This window comes from Falco naumanni, chromosome 10, assembly GCF_017639655.2.
Source record: "Falco naumanni isolate bFalNau1 chromosome 10, bFalNau1.pat, whole genome shotgun sequence".
Classification (NCBI taxonomy): Eukaryota; Metazoa; Chordata; class Aves; order Falconiformes; family Falconidae; genus Falco; species Falco naumanni.
This window is the reverse complement of record NC_054063.1, coordinates 27354456-27371006: the sequence shown is the minus strand read 5'-3', so window position 1 is coordinate 27371006 and position 16551 is coordinate 27354456. Positions and strand designations below refer to the sequence as shown.

Here is a 16551-nt window from a genome sequence, read left to right as displayed (position 1 = left end):
GCCGCCCCCGGGGGGTCCGCAGGGCCCAGCGCGGCTCCCGGCCGCCCGCCCGCCGGGGCCGGGGCCGCTCCGACCGCCCCCTGCGGGACGCCGCGGCCCAGGGCGACCCCACTGCCGGGCCGGAGGCAGCGCCCGGGCCCCCGCGGCCCCCAGGGCCGGGCAGGGCCGCGGCGGGCGGCGGGCGGGCGCGGAGCCGGACTACGGGCCCCGAGCGCCCCTGCGCGGCGGCGGGGCGGGGCGGGGCGGGCGCGGCCCTACAAAGGCGGCGGCGGCGGCGGGCGGCCGCTACTCACCGGCACCGGCGGGAGGGCGCGGCGCCGCCCGCGCTCCCGGGACAAAGCGCGGCCATGAGCCGGCTGTAGGCCCCCGGGACCCAGCCGCCGCTCCGCTCCCCTCGGCCGCCGCGGGGGCTCGGAGGGGGGGTGGTTCTTCTGGTCGCCGGCGGCGCGGGGTGGATGCCGGCTGCGGCCGGCCGCGCCCGGCACCATGCACACCGTGCAGAAGGACACCACCTTCACCAAGATCTTCGTCGGGGGGCTGCCCTACCACACCACCGACTCCTCCCTCAGGAAGTACTTCGAGGTCTTCGGGGACATCGAGGAGGCGGTGGTGATCACCGACCGGCAGACCGGCAAATCCCGGGGATACGGCTTTGTAAGTGCCGCTCCGCTGCCCGGGCGCCGCGGTGAGGGGCTGGCGGAGCCCCGCTGGCCGGACGCTGCCTGGTGCCGCCGCCCGTCCCGTCGCTGCTGCGCGGCCGGGGAGGCCGTGCCCGGGGCTGGGCGGGGGCCCGGCGGGGAAGCCCCCCGCACCGCTCGTGTCAGCGCCTCCTTCCCCCGGTCCCGCCGCCTCGGGCCTCCGCGGTCCCCGCCATGCCGTGCCGCCCGCCCCCTCGGGGCGCTGCCCCCCGCCTGCCCGCTGCCCCGCACACCGGCCTGCGGGGGCTTTGGGACCGGCTCCGCCGGGAGCTTTGGGACCGGCTCCGTCAACTTCGTCAAAAAAGCTCGGGGGGAGGAGGTGGGGAGGGAGGGCAAACAGCTGGCGGGAGCCCAGCGGAGCAGCTGGGCGAGGGGGGAGCCCCTGTTTCCTGGCAGGCCCCTGGGAGCCCTGCCCGCCTTTGCTACCCCGGTGAGACCGCGGGGAGCGGAGTGTAGCTCCTGCTTCAAAATAGAACGATAAATAAACTCTGCTTGGTGCCTGTTGCTGGGGTGTTTACGAAGCGCTGTTGCCACAAACAAGGCTGTGCTTAATTCCAGGTGACCATGGCAGACAGAGCAGCAGCTGAAAGAGCGTGCAAAGACCCAAACCCCATCATTGATGGCAGGAAAGCGAATGTGAACCTGGCATATTTGGGAGCAAAACCAAGAAGTATTCAAACTGGTGAGGCATCCAGGAGATCCTGTCTCTCTGTTAGAATAACAAGTTACTCAAGCCGGATTCATCTCATCCGATGATGCGTGCTTACCCCTCATAGTTCTGAGGATGCTCCGTAGTCCAGTTACCTCTTTTCTATATCTTCTTACTTGTACCTCTTCTATATCTTCTTACTTGTACCAGTTAACACTGGTGTTAGGTACCTAAGGCCATGTAACAGAGTTAAAACTGTTTTCTTCCGTGGCTATGCTGTCCTCCTGTTATCTTCTCCGTTACATTGGTATTAGCAGTAAGATCCCTTCTGTCGTTCTGCCCTTTGGTTTAATGACTGCAGTAGCCAGTGTGTAAAATAAGGCATTACACCCCCTTGTCTGTTCAATAACAGCACTTTCACACTGTTCATTAATCGGAATTCCCATCTGGTCCTCGTGCATATCACATACACATATTAAGATTGACTTGCTTCTAAGTGGGGCTCTGAGTTTGCTCACATGCATAGCAGATAAAATGCATATACATGTGGTCCGAGGTGTATACGCATTATTTATATGAGATGTATATGCATTAATTATGCATGTATATTAAGAGTTGAACAGTACAATGAATGCCATTCATTAATACACCTTTTTTTCTGAACTTTTTTTTTTTTTTTAGGTTTTACCATAGGTGTGCAGCAGCTACATCCAGCCTTCATTCAGAGACCCTTTGGGTAAGTGGAAACGTTTCTTAGCAGACTGCTTGAAATCAAATTCATGAATCAACTTCCTCATTATTTAAAATATGTGAAAAAAGCCTTAGTTGTCAAGAGTGGACAGTTTCAACAGCTGTTGTTAATGTTTGGAGTACTTTATTTCTGGTGAAGATTTCAGAAGTTTTGTGCGTTTGTCAGCTTTAATGTAATTCCCAAAGATCCTCCTTTATCCTCAGTAATTCTTAGTCATAATAAACCCAGTGCATTGCTTGCTTCTTTGCCAACTTCAAGAATTCACAGGAATTAAAATAAATGGAAAATAGTTTCTCTATTATAGTACATAAGGTGTCAAAACAATTAAGCAAATTCGGTTCCCGTGTTTCTCGAATAAGATCTTCTGCTTCCTCTGTGCTGTTTCCCACGTAAATAATGCTTAGGATACAGTTTTATCCCAGAAAACAAATTGCATTGGAAACAAAGTCTGTTACTTAATGAAAGTAACATTAGGTCAAAAATTGATTTTGGACAGATGTTATACAAGGCTTGAATAGTCTGCAAAAGTGGGCTTTTGTCTGCTGTTTTCAATAGCTTATACCATCCCTACTCGGTTAGAAAAGTCCTCTTTTTATACATCTAATAGGATCTGGCAGCTGCTCGGCAAAAGACAAGTGTGCTTCACGAGAACAATAGTGACTGTCATACTGCCTTCATTTAACTGTTTAATGATTGATGCAGTTCTTTTTTTACGCCATTTCAGAAAGTGAATATTGATAGGGCTTTTTTATTACTATTTTGTAAGAGCATTAAGAAAGTAGGTGCATTTTTAAAAGCTTTTGAGCGCTGCTCTGTTGTGTTTTTTGTGTGACTCAATATAAATAGATGGGATTTTGGCCTTTGTCAACAGAAATAGTTCATCTCTTTCCTGCTCTGCTCATGTTTTTTTGGGGTGTTTTTTTTTGTTGTTTTTTTTTCAAAGAGAAAAAAATTCTGCTAAAAACAAAACAGAAACTTTCACTCCTCTGTCCTCGTGGCTGCAGTTGCCAACTGCCTGGGTAATCTCATTCCAGTCAGTTTATGGATGTAAGAGACTGTGTTGCCACAATAGTGCACACCCAGTGTACGTGTGTTGTGTACAGTTCAAACATGCCAGTTTTCATAAGTGGTTATGGCTTTGTTGGAAAGACTCGAAGAACATCTGTCATGAAATGAAGAGGATTTTTTTTTTTTTTGTGCAAGAGCCACAGTAGTCTACATAGACAAGATGCTGCTTTTTAACAGCCCCCAAAGTAGGCAGTAGTAGTGCCTTTGAGATGGGAACCCCAGAGGCTTTCCAGGGGTGCACAAGAGCAGTGGATGGTAAAACCAGCCTGTTACAAGTTTTTCCATGCATGGTAACAGAAAAGAGCAAAATGGTGAAGCATGTTAAACAAAATGTGTTGGCAGGAGCGCCAGCGCATGCCTGCTCCCCGTGCAGATAATCTGCTGTTCCTGTGGGTGCAATACAGGAACCCAGGAACCGTTCCTGCCCAGCAGCCGCAGCCCTGCAGCTCTGGAAAATGTAGGTTTTGGGGTGGTTTGTTTTTTTAACAGTTTGCTTTTAGTTTCACATACAGAGGAGTGTGGGATCGACTGACGTACATGTTCCTTGTGATCTAGACAGTTACTGTTCCAGTCTTTAGGCATTGGTTTCATCATTAAGCCAGCAGCACTGCAGTTAGCACATACAGCAGAGAGCACTATAAATTATTTATCAGTTGCCAAGAGACAGGAACCAGGAGACTGGAGGGTTGGAGGGAGGGGATTATATATCATTATTTGCAAGCATCAGTAAACAAGAATTTCATTGCTTTCAGTCATTGCTGCAGGAGAATTGCTGGAAATGGGGGTTTGGCAAAATGCAGAGCCATTTACCTGAGCACTGCGACTGGGGCTGCTCTGTGGCTTCTGAGCAAAGCATCAGGTGCTCAGTCAAGCAACAGAGCTTGGCTGCCGGTTCCCTCTTTGTCTCGTCAGTAGACCCACAAAATTAAGAGCATGTGAGGCTTCACTCTTGTGTTCCCATGAACCCGCAATTTCCTTGGCACTCTGTGGCGTTTGAGGATAGATGAGTTTATCAGGATCTGTCTGTCTTCTGGAAGCTTCGTCAAATCGCTGTTGTCCACTTGCTCTGCACTGCGTAGGGTGGATCCTGACCTTCCCCAGGCAAAGCTCAGTGGCTCGTCTGCTTTGCCCGCAGTGTAAGACACTGCCGGGTTCTCACCCCTGCGGTTCCTGTCTGTGCAAAGTATTTGTGTCCAGGGGTTGGCATGTGGTTTCCAAAAGACGATTGTTATGGGATATGGGGTAGTAGGTGTGCAAGCTGGGCTTGGCAAGGAAGAAATGAATGAACAACCCATAAGCTGCTAGGCAGTTAAGTAAGAGAAAGCCAGCCAGTCACGTTCCAGCTATCAAGCCACAAAACACAGGTTTTAGTGAAACCTAAAATGAATGGAAACTATGAAAATTACCCAAACATCAGTGAGGATTATTTATAAACTGAAGGCTTCTCTCCCGAGCCCCAGGCACCCAAATGCAGCTGTAAATATTGCCTGGGGTATGCGGAACAGAAAGAGAAACCATGAAGAGCCTCTCTCCTTCCTCCTGCTGTCCTGGCAGGGGAGGCACGCAGCAGACAGCATGGAGTCGGTAGTAAATCCTGTTCTGAAAAGTAGTCCCTAGGTTGTTGTAACTGGAGATCTTGACAGTAATGCGAAGCAAAGGATGCGCTTATGACTTGGAGATCTGGCTTCTGAGTTTAGGGAAGCAGCGTTAGGCCTGGGGGCTCGGCCCAGAGCTTACAGACTTTGCTTGGGTGCAGCTGGTGATGCCGCCGCATGTCCCTGCAGCCTCTAGCCAGCACAGAGCAGTGCTTACACTGTCAGAGGAGGTGGAGACCTTCTCTCCAAATTCCTACTGCGGCAGCGTCCCTTTTAAGAAATTCTGAGAAACATGTGAAACGCCATGGAAGCTGTTAGGAGCAGCTGTGTAGATGACTTGACCAGGAGTACATGGTGACGTGGCAGAGCTGCTTGGTGCCCCCCTCTTGGTTTTCTTTTCTGGGACTATGGTGCTTGAGACAGGTTTGAGTCTGCAGGGAATGGAGCTTCCCTGGCTCTCTTTGCAGCTGTGCTTGCTGCTCTGGATGCGAGCAGTGTATGGCAGATGCATTCCTGTGGCTGTGCCTCAGCAGAGCTATCTGTGTGGGAGATCTACCAGTGACTGAGTAAGTGACCGAGCTCTTGGAAGCATATAGCTGTCTCTTGTAGCAGGATCCAACTCTCTGTATCTGCACATTGGGTGCTGCTGCTCCAGAGACCCTGCTGCCCATCCTTGTGTAGTTGCTTATTTTGTGGCCCCCTAATTCTGTCCCACATTCAGTCTTGGGCAGCATCAGAAAGAGTTAAATCTCTTTTGAGTTTGCAATTTCATGCATTGATGCTGCTGCAGTTAGGAAGTGAAGAAAGCCCCTCTTTGTGTCAGCCCACCCTCCCTCGCAGCTGTTTATCCTTAAAACTTCTCTACTGGTTTAAAAATAAAAGGAAACAAACTTTCATCTTTTCTGTGGTTATGCTTATAAAATGGCACACGCTGGCCTTGCTGTGCTCAGCCTCTGTCAGCTGGCATCCCCCTGCTCCGACTTCCTATTGCACCACTTACCAAAAAGCTGTCCCGCTGCAGGACCCCAGCCTGCTCTGCCGGTCACACGCGGCTCCCATGGGGATGACACACCCGGCACCTGTTGTTTATCGTGTGCCAATAACATGAAAGCTTTCGTGGGGGGATTTCCTAAGAAACATTCAAATCCATTTTCCAAATGGCTTCAGCTGCTAGTTCTCAGGCATGCTGACTGCTATTCAGACCAAACACTTGCCAGTCAAAGAGGCCCTTTCATTTTTTATTTTGATTTTAAGAGTACAGATGTATTTATAAGCAGATCAGATGACTTTGCGAATTTTCTTGAACATGTCCTTCAAGGTGGCAAATGCTGGTATCAGACCCAAGGGCCTGATGTACAAAACTTTCTGGCTTTGGGCACAGTTTGCTCATGTCCTGCCTCTCGTGTAGGCCTGCAGAACCATACAGAGGAGAGTATCGTTGGATATACTGACCTTACGCTTGGCTACGTAAATGGTATGCCAGGCTCAAGGCAGTAGTAGCCCTCTTGCAGGGGACAGGCTCTGGGTGAAGGGTGCTGCTGCCATGCCAGTGCCATCGGGGCACAGGGCTGCGTGTGATGGCGAGCCAGACTGATCTGGCTCTAGCTTCGTCTTTACAGCACGTGACTTGAGTTGTGCCATCTTCTCTGCATGATTCTCCTGCTTTGGCGGGTTTGCTCTGCATCCTCCTTAGCAGCAGAGACTCAAGTCCCCTTGTTGCAGGAGCTGGGGAGTGGCAGGTGGAAACTTCTCCTATTCCGATCTGGCTGGTGCCCTGTGGTCCCAGTGTGGGAGATGCGTGCACCTGTCTGAATTTTCAGAGCAGTCCAGCTCGTACTTGATCTCATCTTTCCTTTGTGCAGCTGTTGGCGTACTGGTCCCCGACTCTGTAGTATTAAACGCATGCCCAGTAATTCGAATGATAAATGCAGCTCTGACCAGCCTGCCTGTGAGCTGAGGACACCAGCGAGGGAACTAGACAGTTGTTGTGCTGATAATTTGGTAGCAAGGACACTGGGTCACTTCTAAATATGACTTAGATGAAGAACTTGTTCCCCACAGATGGGAGCAAGCTACATACCAGAGCTAAATATACTCTATGATCACAAAAGATGAAAAGTCGAGGACCTCAGAGTTAAAACTGAGCCTCCTGTTTTTTGGTCTCTAAATCCTGTAAACAGGATCGTGCTGTCCCCTGCGATCTCCCTGTCACCAGCTCTCCTGTGCCATAGCTGAGCTGCTGCTGGCTGCGCTCTGGCCAAGGCACCGGAGGCTGGGAAAGCCATGCCGGGGGCAGGCTCACAGCCCCCCCGTGATTCCAGCTTGCAGGAAGGTGCGGTGAGAGGTGTCTCAGGTGCTGTAGAACAACAAAGGCACAACTGGCAGCAGAGATCACTGAAACTCTTAAAATGGAATTTCTTTCTTGGCTGAGGAACTATTTGTTTTATCAGTGTAGGCTTTCTTTTATCAAAAATAGGTATTTCATTGCTTTTTCTGTAGCTAAAGCATTCTACTTCAGAGCGCTTCATCTATCCAAGAAATAGTTTTTGATAAATCAAATGTGTGGATGTTTTTAATTAAAAGTCAGCGGAAGGGATCATGTGTAAAGAAAGTCTGTTAAAAAATGGAACCAGTTGAAAGTAGTCAGTTTGATACATATTACGCCAAAACTTGTCAGGTACTTGAGAAGACTTTAGAGATCTTTCTGCAGCCGTTGGTTTTCTCCAAGTTGTAGAAGAAAATTGGCAGGCTTAGTTAAAGGCAGAACTCCTGGGGCTTCCTGGGTTTTTCTGTCAGAGCTTTTGGGTTTCCTCCTGTGTGGACAGGACGAATCTAGCATCTCCCTGGCTTTCTCACACTGATGCTGAAGGACTCAGGCTCCAGTAGTGTACTGGTGTGAGGCATTTTCTCTTTCTTCTGTCAGTTCATTTCTGGTTTGGCTGTGCTGATAACTGAAAAGGGGAGGGGTTTTTCCTTCTCTGGATAGCTGACTAGTTGTGGATAAACTTCCATGTGGCTTTTTCCTTGGTGCCAGATGGCTCTTGTTTCAGGCAGATGTTATCTCCTGCTACCTGAGTGTTTTTCAGCCTGCTTCTCCAAAACTATTTTTGGTCTGGCCCAACATGCCTTTGTTTGGGATTAGTTTTTTTTTTCTTTTTTTTTTCCTTTGGGTGTGGGGGAAGCAAGATGCAGAGGATAAAGTAATTGCTGAGCCTGGCGAACTTGTGGTGGAGCTCAGCATGTTCTTCTCAGACTGTTGGTTAAGCTGAGAAAAAGGATTAGATCTTTGTGAGAAGATGTACTCTTATCTGCAGCCTCTTTTTATTTATTTATTTATTTATTTATTTATTTATTTATTTATTTATTTATTTATTTATTTATTTATTTATTTATTTCAGGTTTTCCCCCCACATTTCTGCTTTGGCTGTGGGGGAAGGTATAGATGGCATTTCTTCTTACTTGTTGTTGTGGGATCCACCTTCCTTTTCTATGGGCCATGAGTTTGTTGCATCATGAAGTCAAGTGATGTGCTAACGCTGTAAAATGGGGACGTGTCTGGGCTACAATGGGATCTCAGCTGCTGCAGTGCCTCCTGTTCCTTATGTTTTCTCTCTCCTGGCACATTGAAAATAAATTGAAATCACTGGTTGCTCTTGTACCCTTAAGTTGGCATTTGTATTTCTCCAGCAGCAGTTTTGGTAGGCTCAGCAACTGGCAGAGGTTATGAATCCTGCAATACACTCGCTTTTTCTCTTTACTGATTCCAGCCTGGGACAGTCAGTTGTGCCAGGTCATTCCCTGGTGGCTGCCACCAGTGAGGTGATGCCTGGTCCCAACTGGGAAGCAGGCAGCCCAGTGTACCTGTTTGCACAGGCTGCTATCTAAATCTCAGGGGGCCAGGGGAGGGCGAGTAGAAGGCAGTCAGGCAAATTAGTTATAAGATGAGCAGAAATTGTGTTGGTTGGTTTGCTATTTTGTGTTTGTGTCATCCTGTAGTAGGTGAGGATAAATACTGTACCACGGAGCTGCAGCGTTTGTCCTTGTCTTACTTAAGCCGGCTGCGATCGCTGGCTGCTGAGGCAGAAGCCGCTGAAATTTCAGCAGATGTTTCAATCTGCTTTAGTAAGGGACATTTCAGGACCGGAGGTTGGTCATGTCAGTGGTTGAAGCCCAGCCCGTGGCAGTGAATGGTGATGGATGATGCAGTGGTCAGAGCACAGTGGATGTCCCAATCTGCGCCAGAGTGTTGGTGGATAAGCTCTGCATGATCTCTGGAGCAAGAGTCTGTTGGCAGGCAGGGACTGCTTTGGCCATGCTCCAGCCTGTAGCCCTCCCCCACCCCCCCCCCACCCCCCTCCGGTATCTGGATATGAGAACAGGACTTGAATTTTTCATGTTTCTACAGCCTGTCATTGTGGCTGGGGCCCATAGGATACGTATGGCCAAGCCGGCCACCGCTCCGCACAGGCTTCCTTAAAGTGGCTCCATGAGGTGAGTGCTTGCTGGCTTGGGAGTGTCCTTCAGGAATGATGTTCTTGGGGCGTGAGTTACATCAGGATGTGTCTGTGCATCGCCAGCTCCGAGGTGGTGGTGTGGCACTGCTAATGCGAGCATGGCCACGAGCAGCTCCTGCACTGCCACTGCTTTCCTTGGTGTTGCTGGGATGTGCTCCCCAGAGCAGCTTCTGTCGGCTGCTCTTGAAATCATCAACCCATTTCAAAATACATCTTAAAATCTGTCACCCAGGCTGCGGTTGGACGTGTTATTTCACCAGAGCTAGCTTTCTTGGTGCTGTCACGCACAGCTGTGCCTGTGCTCAGCTCATCTTCCAGTACCACCTACCAACTGAAGCCCAGCACCGCCTGCCATCATGTGTTGTGGCAGTGTGGGTGCCCCTGCAGCAGCTAATGGGTCAGCTCTAGTGGAAATGGAGGCGAAATTCCTGGGGTCATATGCCAGAATTTGTGCCTTCACTGGCAGACACAAAGGGCTCTGTTTCTTTTATTCTTCAAGGAATAAAAGGCTGGTCGTCGCAGTGGCATTTGTGTGCTGATCTCTGTGAGACTGCCAAGAGCCCCGTGCCCCTCCTTGTTTGCCAAGTGTTTGCGTGATGCTGTGTCCCTCTTGACAGAGGGTTGCAGTTGTCTCCCACCTCTCTCCAGGAGCAGTGAACCACATCCCAGTGTGGCTGGCAAAGATCAAGGGGCTCAGATCTTGCTTGCTGGTCTCCCAGATCCATGCGGCTTGCAGGAGCTGCTCATGGCTCATGTCCTGCAGGATGGGAGAGAGATGAGAAAGTGCAGCTAAAGCACATTTTAGGTGTAAATCTGATATAATCAAACATATAAAGTGCCTCCAAGAGCTCTGCCAGACAGAGTGCTGACAAGGGAGAGGGCCTCATTAGCTCCTTCCTCTTCCTTGCTGTTTGGGAAGAGGTGTGGGGTGCACGACCATCTGACTTGTCCATTCTTCCTGGCTGCCCCTGCCTGCCAGCGCACGCCTGCCGGTGTGGTGGGGAGAACCCGGCGGTGGCAGGTTTGAAAAAGTCCATTCCTGGAGCAGGCAGCACCCTCCAGGAGCCAAGGGCGCTGTCAGCTGCCAGCCCCACCTGATGCAGTTGAACATCTCCACCCAGGACTGCACCACAAACAAGCTGCTTTTGTTCTGCCCTTCGTGTGTTGCACAGCAAAAGCAGAAGCTGAGCCTGTGTCTCCTCTGCCAGTGGCTCTGTAACGATCTCTTTTGTTCCTAATCTTTCAATTTTGGCTGCCAGGGCAGCGTCGCGTCGTGCTATGTAGCTAGGAACAGGGGCTAGCGTGGTGGTCCCAGCTGCCCTCCTGCACCACGATGGCCCTCCTGAGTCCCTCCTGCGGCCACCGCTGGCTCTAGACTTAGGTTTGACCACGCTCGTTGCGTTTTGTGGCATTTGCCCGTGATTAATCATAATGCCATAAGCATCTCGTACTTCTGCTGTTCACGGGATGACTTTGATGTGTGGTGGCAATGGCTGATCACTTGGTTGATGTTTTATAATCACATTGTGTGTGTTCTAGATGAAGTTCTCTTCTGGCTGGCAGGGTTCATCGTGGGGGATGGAGGAAAACTGCAGGGAGGGAGGAAGGGAAAGGTGTCTTAAAACACAGATGTGACTCATTCTGTAGAAATTCAGATTAGAGTTTGCCGATTTCTAGAAAAAGAACTCCAAAAGAGCTTTTTTCTTTCCTGAAAGATCATCTTCAGAGATAATTGAAGGAGGGGGGAAATATTTTGGGACTTTTCTGTGGATGTGAAATGTAGCCAGCAGAGAACTTCATTGTACTGCACTGGTTTGTTTTGTTTGTAGCTGCAAGTCATCAAAGTGACCTTACCTTGGGCTGTGTGTTTTGATCGATGAGTTGCCATCTGTCCACCTAATTCAGAAATCCAAACTGCATAATACCTCGATTGAAATGTCAAGCTAAATTATTAAAACCCCACAGACCAAAAGAACCTTCCCTTTTACATAGAAGCAGATCCTGGAGTTGCTGAGTGTGATTTTTCTAGTGCAGTAAACTATGGTGTGTGATGTGGGCTTGTGTATGCATAGGGCTGGGATGTATTTCTGGAAACAGTATACAGGTACTTATTGTATTCATAGCTAATGGTGCTTTTTATTCAAAGTAGCATTGAAGAGCTGGAATTTTTCCTTGCTGAGGGGGAAAAAAAAAAAGTAGTGCAGGATGCCACAGATTTCCTGTCTCTCTGGAGCACACCGTGGGAGCTGCGATGGAGGAGCTATGTACATGAAAGCAAAGCCGACGTGCGGAGTTTCTCAGGGACAGGTTGGGAGCGTGTTCTCGCCCTGATGGCCCCGTATACGGCCCCGTCCCGCGCATGGGGTGTGCCAGCTCTGAAGAACACTTGGGTGGCAGCAAGGGACATCGGGGGTGACCTGTGGAGCTGCTCGAACAGGATGATGCTCAGGCTGGATGGCTTGGAGGCTCTGGGACTGTCCTCTTGGTCATTTTGCAGGCACGGGCTGAATGTCTGTGTGCAGGAGAAGTGCAGGTCCCTCTTCTGCTCCTGCTGGTGGGTGTTTCTCAGCGAGTCCTGAGCATGAGGGTTGTGCATTTGTTTTGTTGCATTTGTGGAGTGGTTTTAACACTTCGTCAAGCACCCTGGAGTAGCAGGAATCCTGGTAGTGGGACACCACACATAGGGAGAAGTGACAGGCAGCCAGAGATTGTCACCAACCTGAGATGCAGGCTGTTGTCTGAGCTGCCAATTTACGAGGGTGTAGAGCAGGAGGCATGCATGGGGTCCACTCATCTCATCTCTCCTCCAGCGGTTGTGTGAGCCTTCTGGGTCAGGACTAGGTCCAGCTCCTCAGAAGAGGTGGCGGCAGCCGCTGTCAGATGCGAGTGCATGACGTGAAGTGCCCTTGGTCTGAACTGGTGCGTAAGCTGTAGCTCTGATTTGGCTGTGCCGGCCTCAGATGAGAGCAGAGCTAAACCAAAAAGCGACTCAGTAATTTTCTGCTGCCTCATCTCGTTCTTGTTAGTCACAGGGTGATTTCGGGTATGGTGCATTTATGGACTGAAGGGCTGCGAGGTCCCTCTCTCTGCACTACGCCAGGAATAGCTCTGAGCTCTGTCTGGAGATGGTCTTGCACTTCATCAGCCGAAGGCTGAGGTGCTGCTTTCCACCATCCATCCCCCCAGTGCTGCTCCTCAGGGGGTCGCCTTGTTATATCTAAGGGCCCTGATTTCGAAGGCAGCGTTGCTCTTTGTGGGAAGGAGAACAATCATTCTCTCATCATGCAGATAGCCTCAAGAAAAAAGCAAAGTGCATATGTGAGTGGGAAAAAGAAAACTATTCAGATGGGCACTTGTTTGCGAGAAGCCTTTCTCCTGCCTGAAGAGCATGTTAAACCATCCAGTCCTGGTTGTAAAGTGAATGGGAACAGCCCTGTAAGTGCTGGATAGGAGGGACCAGCCCCATGTGGACCCCAGGACCTTGTAGGTGGTGGCTGAGACCTAGGACAGGTGCTCAGGTGGATCGAGGGTGGCCAGTGACCCATCCAGCAGAGGTGTCCAGTCCCTGGCTGTGCGTCCCTCCGAAGCAGCCGAGCACTGGGTCCAGCTGCTGGGCAGCGTGGGGAGGCTGCTGGGGTCTGCAGCCCGAGCGATCAGATGGGTGGGTGGGCAAGGTACCCTCCCCCTAAGCCACTGAGCTTGGCTTTACAGAGCATGTATGGGACTGTGTCTTGTGAAAAGCCTGTGGGAGGCTTTTACAAGTGGTCATGTTTGAAAATGTGCTGTCACAGACATCCACGCAGAAATCCCAAAAATATTTGAATCTGCATAAGCTCTCTGCAGAATTTTACCTTGGGGTTTTTTTTGTTTGCCAGAATGGGTTGGGTGGAATGAGCTCTCCTGCGGATGGCTTTTGGTTTGTGCCGTGGCCTCACTGATTCAGCGAGCAGCCAGCCGAATGGACCTTTTCCACAGTGTGCGGGTTGCGGTGCACGTGGCTTTGATCTCTCAGTGGTCATGTGCAGTTTGCTGGTGGCAGCCTGCAGCCCCCTGTTTCTTAAACAAGCCCCAGATCTGTCAAGCCTGCACACAATGGAGTGCTCTGCTGCCGAGGGCTGTGCAGGCGGGTACCGTTTGCTCTCCGCAGTTAATGTGCAATTGCCCGTTTTTGTCTGGCCCATGGCAGTTTATGTGGATGGACCTAAACCTTCAGGTCTGCCCAGTTTTTGCTCTTGTTTGAGGCCTGACTTGTGGGCTCCTTGGAAAATATAGCACTTTTATTTTGCTTTTTTTCTTTTCCCCTTCTTTTTCTTCCTCATTAGCAGTTTCCAGCAAATTAGTGGGCAATCCTGCATTAGTCATCTCCAGGATCTTTCAGTCTATGGACTTTAATTGACTGTGGCATTGTTAAATTCCTTTCAGCAGCACGGCTACCTTGGGGCAGGGGCAAACCGGCTGGTGAAAAGCAACGCTTTAAGACCTGCATTAACAGGGCAGAGAAATGCCGGCGGCTGGCTGGCCACAGAGCCTGGATGTAGAACTCAAGGGCACATGAGCATCACTGCCAGGCTGGGGGCTGCTGGCGTGGTCGCTACTGCAAAGTGTTACTGAAGAGAAGAAACCCAGAATTAATGTATCGTGTTTTACAACACACACCCTGTAGCATTGCCCTAAACACCCAGTGTTATGGAAACATAGGCTTAAATGTGTAGTAACTGATAATAGCTGGCAAGCTGGAAGGCCTGCATCTGTGCCTGGGGACAGCAGTCGTCCCTGGTGGGATGCTGCTACCCTGATGGGATGAGCCAGGGAGTGACCAGGTGTCCCTGGGGCCGGGAGGTGCCCCACAGGGGCTGTGGGTCCTCGGGAGCCTCCAGCAGGATTTGGGTGGTAGTGGGGAGCGTGGACCTGGAGGATACAGGAGGTGGCAAGGCTGCCAGCACTGGCAGGGCATGTGGGGGCCAGGGACATGTGGCGAGCCAGTCAGGCAGTGGGGCTGTATCACAGCCATCCAGGGAGGTTATTTTGGGGACCAGCAGCCTGGAGAGTGGGAGACAGAAGACTTGGAGATCAGGGTGTGTGTCTGTTTTTGCAGTCCGTGCTTCATCTTGCACTAGGGGGTCATCTTCCAGCCTTGGGGTCTAGGAGTGGTTTGCTTTCCATTCCCTCCACCCCAAGCAGCACCGCTCACTCGAGGGCAGCACTGCTGGGCAGCACCGTTTCTGTGGCTGACACACGTGGATCTGGGGAGAAGGAGGGGGACATGCAGGCTGGAGGGAGCCCAGCCCCTTGCTGACTCTCTCCCTTTGCCTCCACAGACTCACGCCTCACTATGTTTACCCTCAAGCTATCATCCAGCCCAGCGTGGTGATCCCTACCCCTGTGCAGTCCATCACGTCTCCCTACATTGACTACACCGCCGCCAGCCAAGCCTATTCCCAGTACACCACAGCTGCCTACGATCAGTACCCCTACGCTGCCTCTCCTGCTGCCGGCTTTGTGGGATACGGCTACACGGGCACAGTCCAGCCTCCCATCACCGCCAGCAACCCAGCGGCGCCCGCCACCGCTTTCGTGCAGTACCAGCCCCAACAGCTGCAGCCCGACCGCATGCAGTGAGGGCCCTGCCTGCGCCTTCGCCACTGAGGACAATCTTTTACAATGGAAGGATATGACTAGGACAACAAAAGCGACAAAAAAAAACCCCAATAAAAGAAATAAAACAAACAAAAAAAAAAAAACCAAAAAGAAAAAAAACCCACCCCACCCCTTCATCCCCTTTACATAGGTGCATATCAATACCTAAGCTATTTATAGTGTTGAGGGCAAACCCAAACCCTTGCAGTCTGACTGTGCTTATGAAAATGGACTTCTGGTAAGGTTTTTTTTTTTTGTATTTTTTTTTCCTCCCCTAATCTGGACAGATACTGTCTTGAAGATGTTCTAAAAGTGACTGAAAAGTTTCACAGGAAAACTACAGATTCTTGCACACATCGTGGTCTGCTTCCATCACCCGTGGTCTTCTTTCTGCCCCTACCCTGTCTGCCCCGTCAGCCCTTCCTTCCTCATCAAACCTGCAGTCCTCTTATTTACTGTTGAGGTACAGAGGTACTTGGAGAACATGGAAAAAAGCAATCTTATTTTTTGGTTGTACAAAAACTTTGTAATACTCGGAGATGCCTTAGGAAAAAAAAAAAAAGAAAGAAAAAGAAACTATTTTTTAATATTTATTGCGATTTTATTCGCATGAGCTGTGAATTACAGACAGAAGAATAGTAGTAAGTATCTGCCTTGTTTAATTCTCATTTTACTAAATTATTGTATGTAGGTAAAAGTTCTTAAGTAATTGCTGAATCACTTCAACATGCAAAAGGGAATATTGGCTTGAAGGAGAGCAGAATATTCCTTTAGTCAACGCACTGTACTATTTTCTTATTGTAATTGTTACTCTGTTAAGATTATCTCAAATTTAGGTATATTTTTAAATGCAAAAAACCAACCAAGAATACTGAACATTTTGTCTACTTTGGTAGATCTTTTGTTACAATGCTGCAACCTATGGAGACATTTACAGTATTTATGTAAAACAGATCTGGGGCTGTTGGCCAGCGACGCTTAGGGGAATATCATGAATGGAGCAAAAGAGAAAAAGGTGTAATGTCATTGAACATGTGGGTAAAGGTAACCTTTTAATGCCTATAATCCAACAGCCAAATAAAGGAAGAGAACAGATGATGTAAATTAAGTGCATTTCTACAAAGAACAGCAATAAACTATTTTAACTTTTAAAATTATTTGATACTGTATGGTACCATGTTTGCTTGGCTGAAGCCTGTTAGGCAGTACTTTCAAACTGACCTGATATGCTGAGGCCTTTGCCCGCGAGCGTGCCAGAGTGGGCTGGGAGCCTGGCAAGCACCCCCGCCCGCATCCTGACCTGGCACTGCACCGTGCAGGCGTTGCAGGGTGCCTCCGTCCCTCGCAGTGTGTCCTGTCAGCTGTTACTTGCTCTGCATGTCCCATGCTTGAGATTTTTAAGCTCTTGGAGCATCATGGTCCCCAAGGCTTGTGCCTAGTGCTGGGCACTTGCTCACACTCAGCACAGCAGAGGGTGTAAAGTGCTGCCATCCTGGTGCAGCTCCAGCAGGACCCGGGACGGCTGAGGTCAGACCTCATCCCAGGATCCTCAGGATATGGCTTTCCTTCTGTTATTAGCTTGGAATAAGATTTTCTTACCCAAAATTGAATCCATCCAGAAAAAGAGTGGCCTGCCAAA

General features: G+C 50.0%; 1 protein-coding gene across 1 annotated transcript; it reads left to right on the top strand.

Moving 5' to 3' along the window:
- The first annotated feature begins 284 nt into the window (after window positions 1-284).
- RBM38 (RNA binding motif protein 38) lies at window positions 285-16069 on the top strand. Its single transcript, XM_040608993.1, has 4 exons — window positions 285-654; window positions 1257-1380; window positions 2029-2083; window positions 14594-16069. The coding sequence occupies exons 1-4, from the start codon at window positions 487-489 to the stop codon at window positions 14892-14894; spliced, it is 648 nt and encodes a 215-aa protein (XP_040464927.1). The 5' UTR covers window positions 285-486; the 3' UTR covers window positions 14895-16069.
- The last annotated feature ends 482 nt before the right edge of the window (window positions 16070-16551 follow it).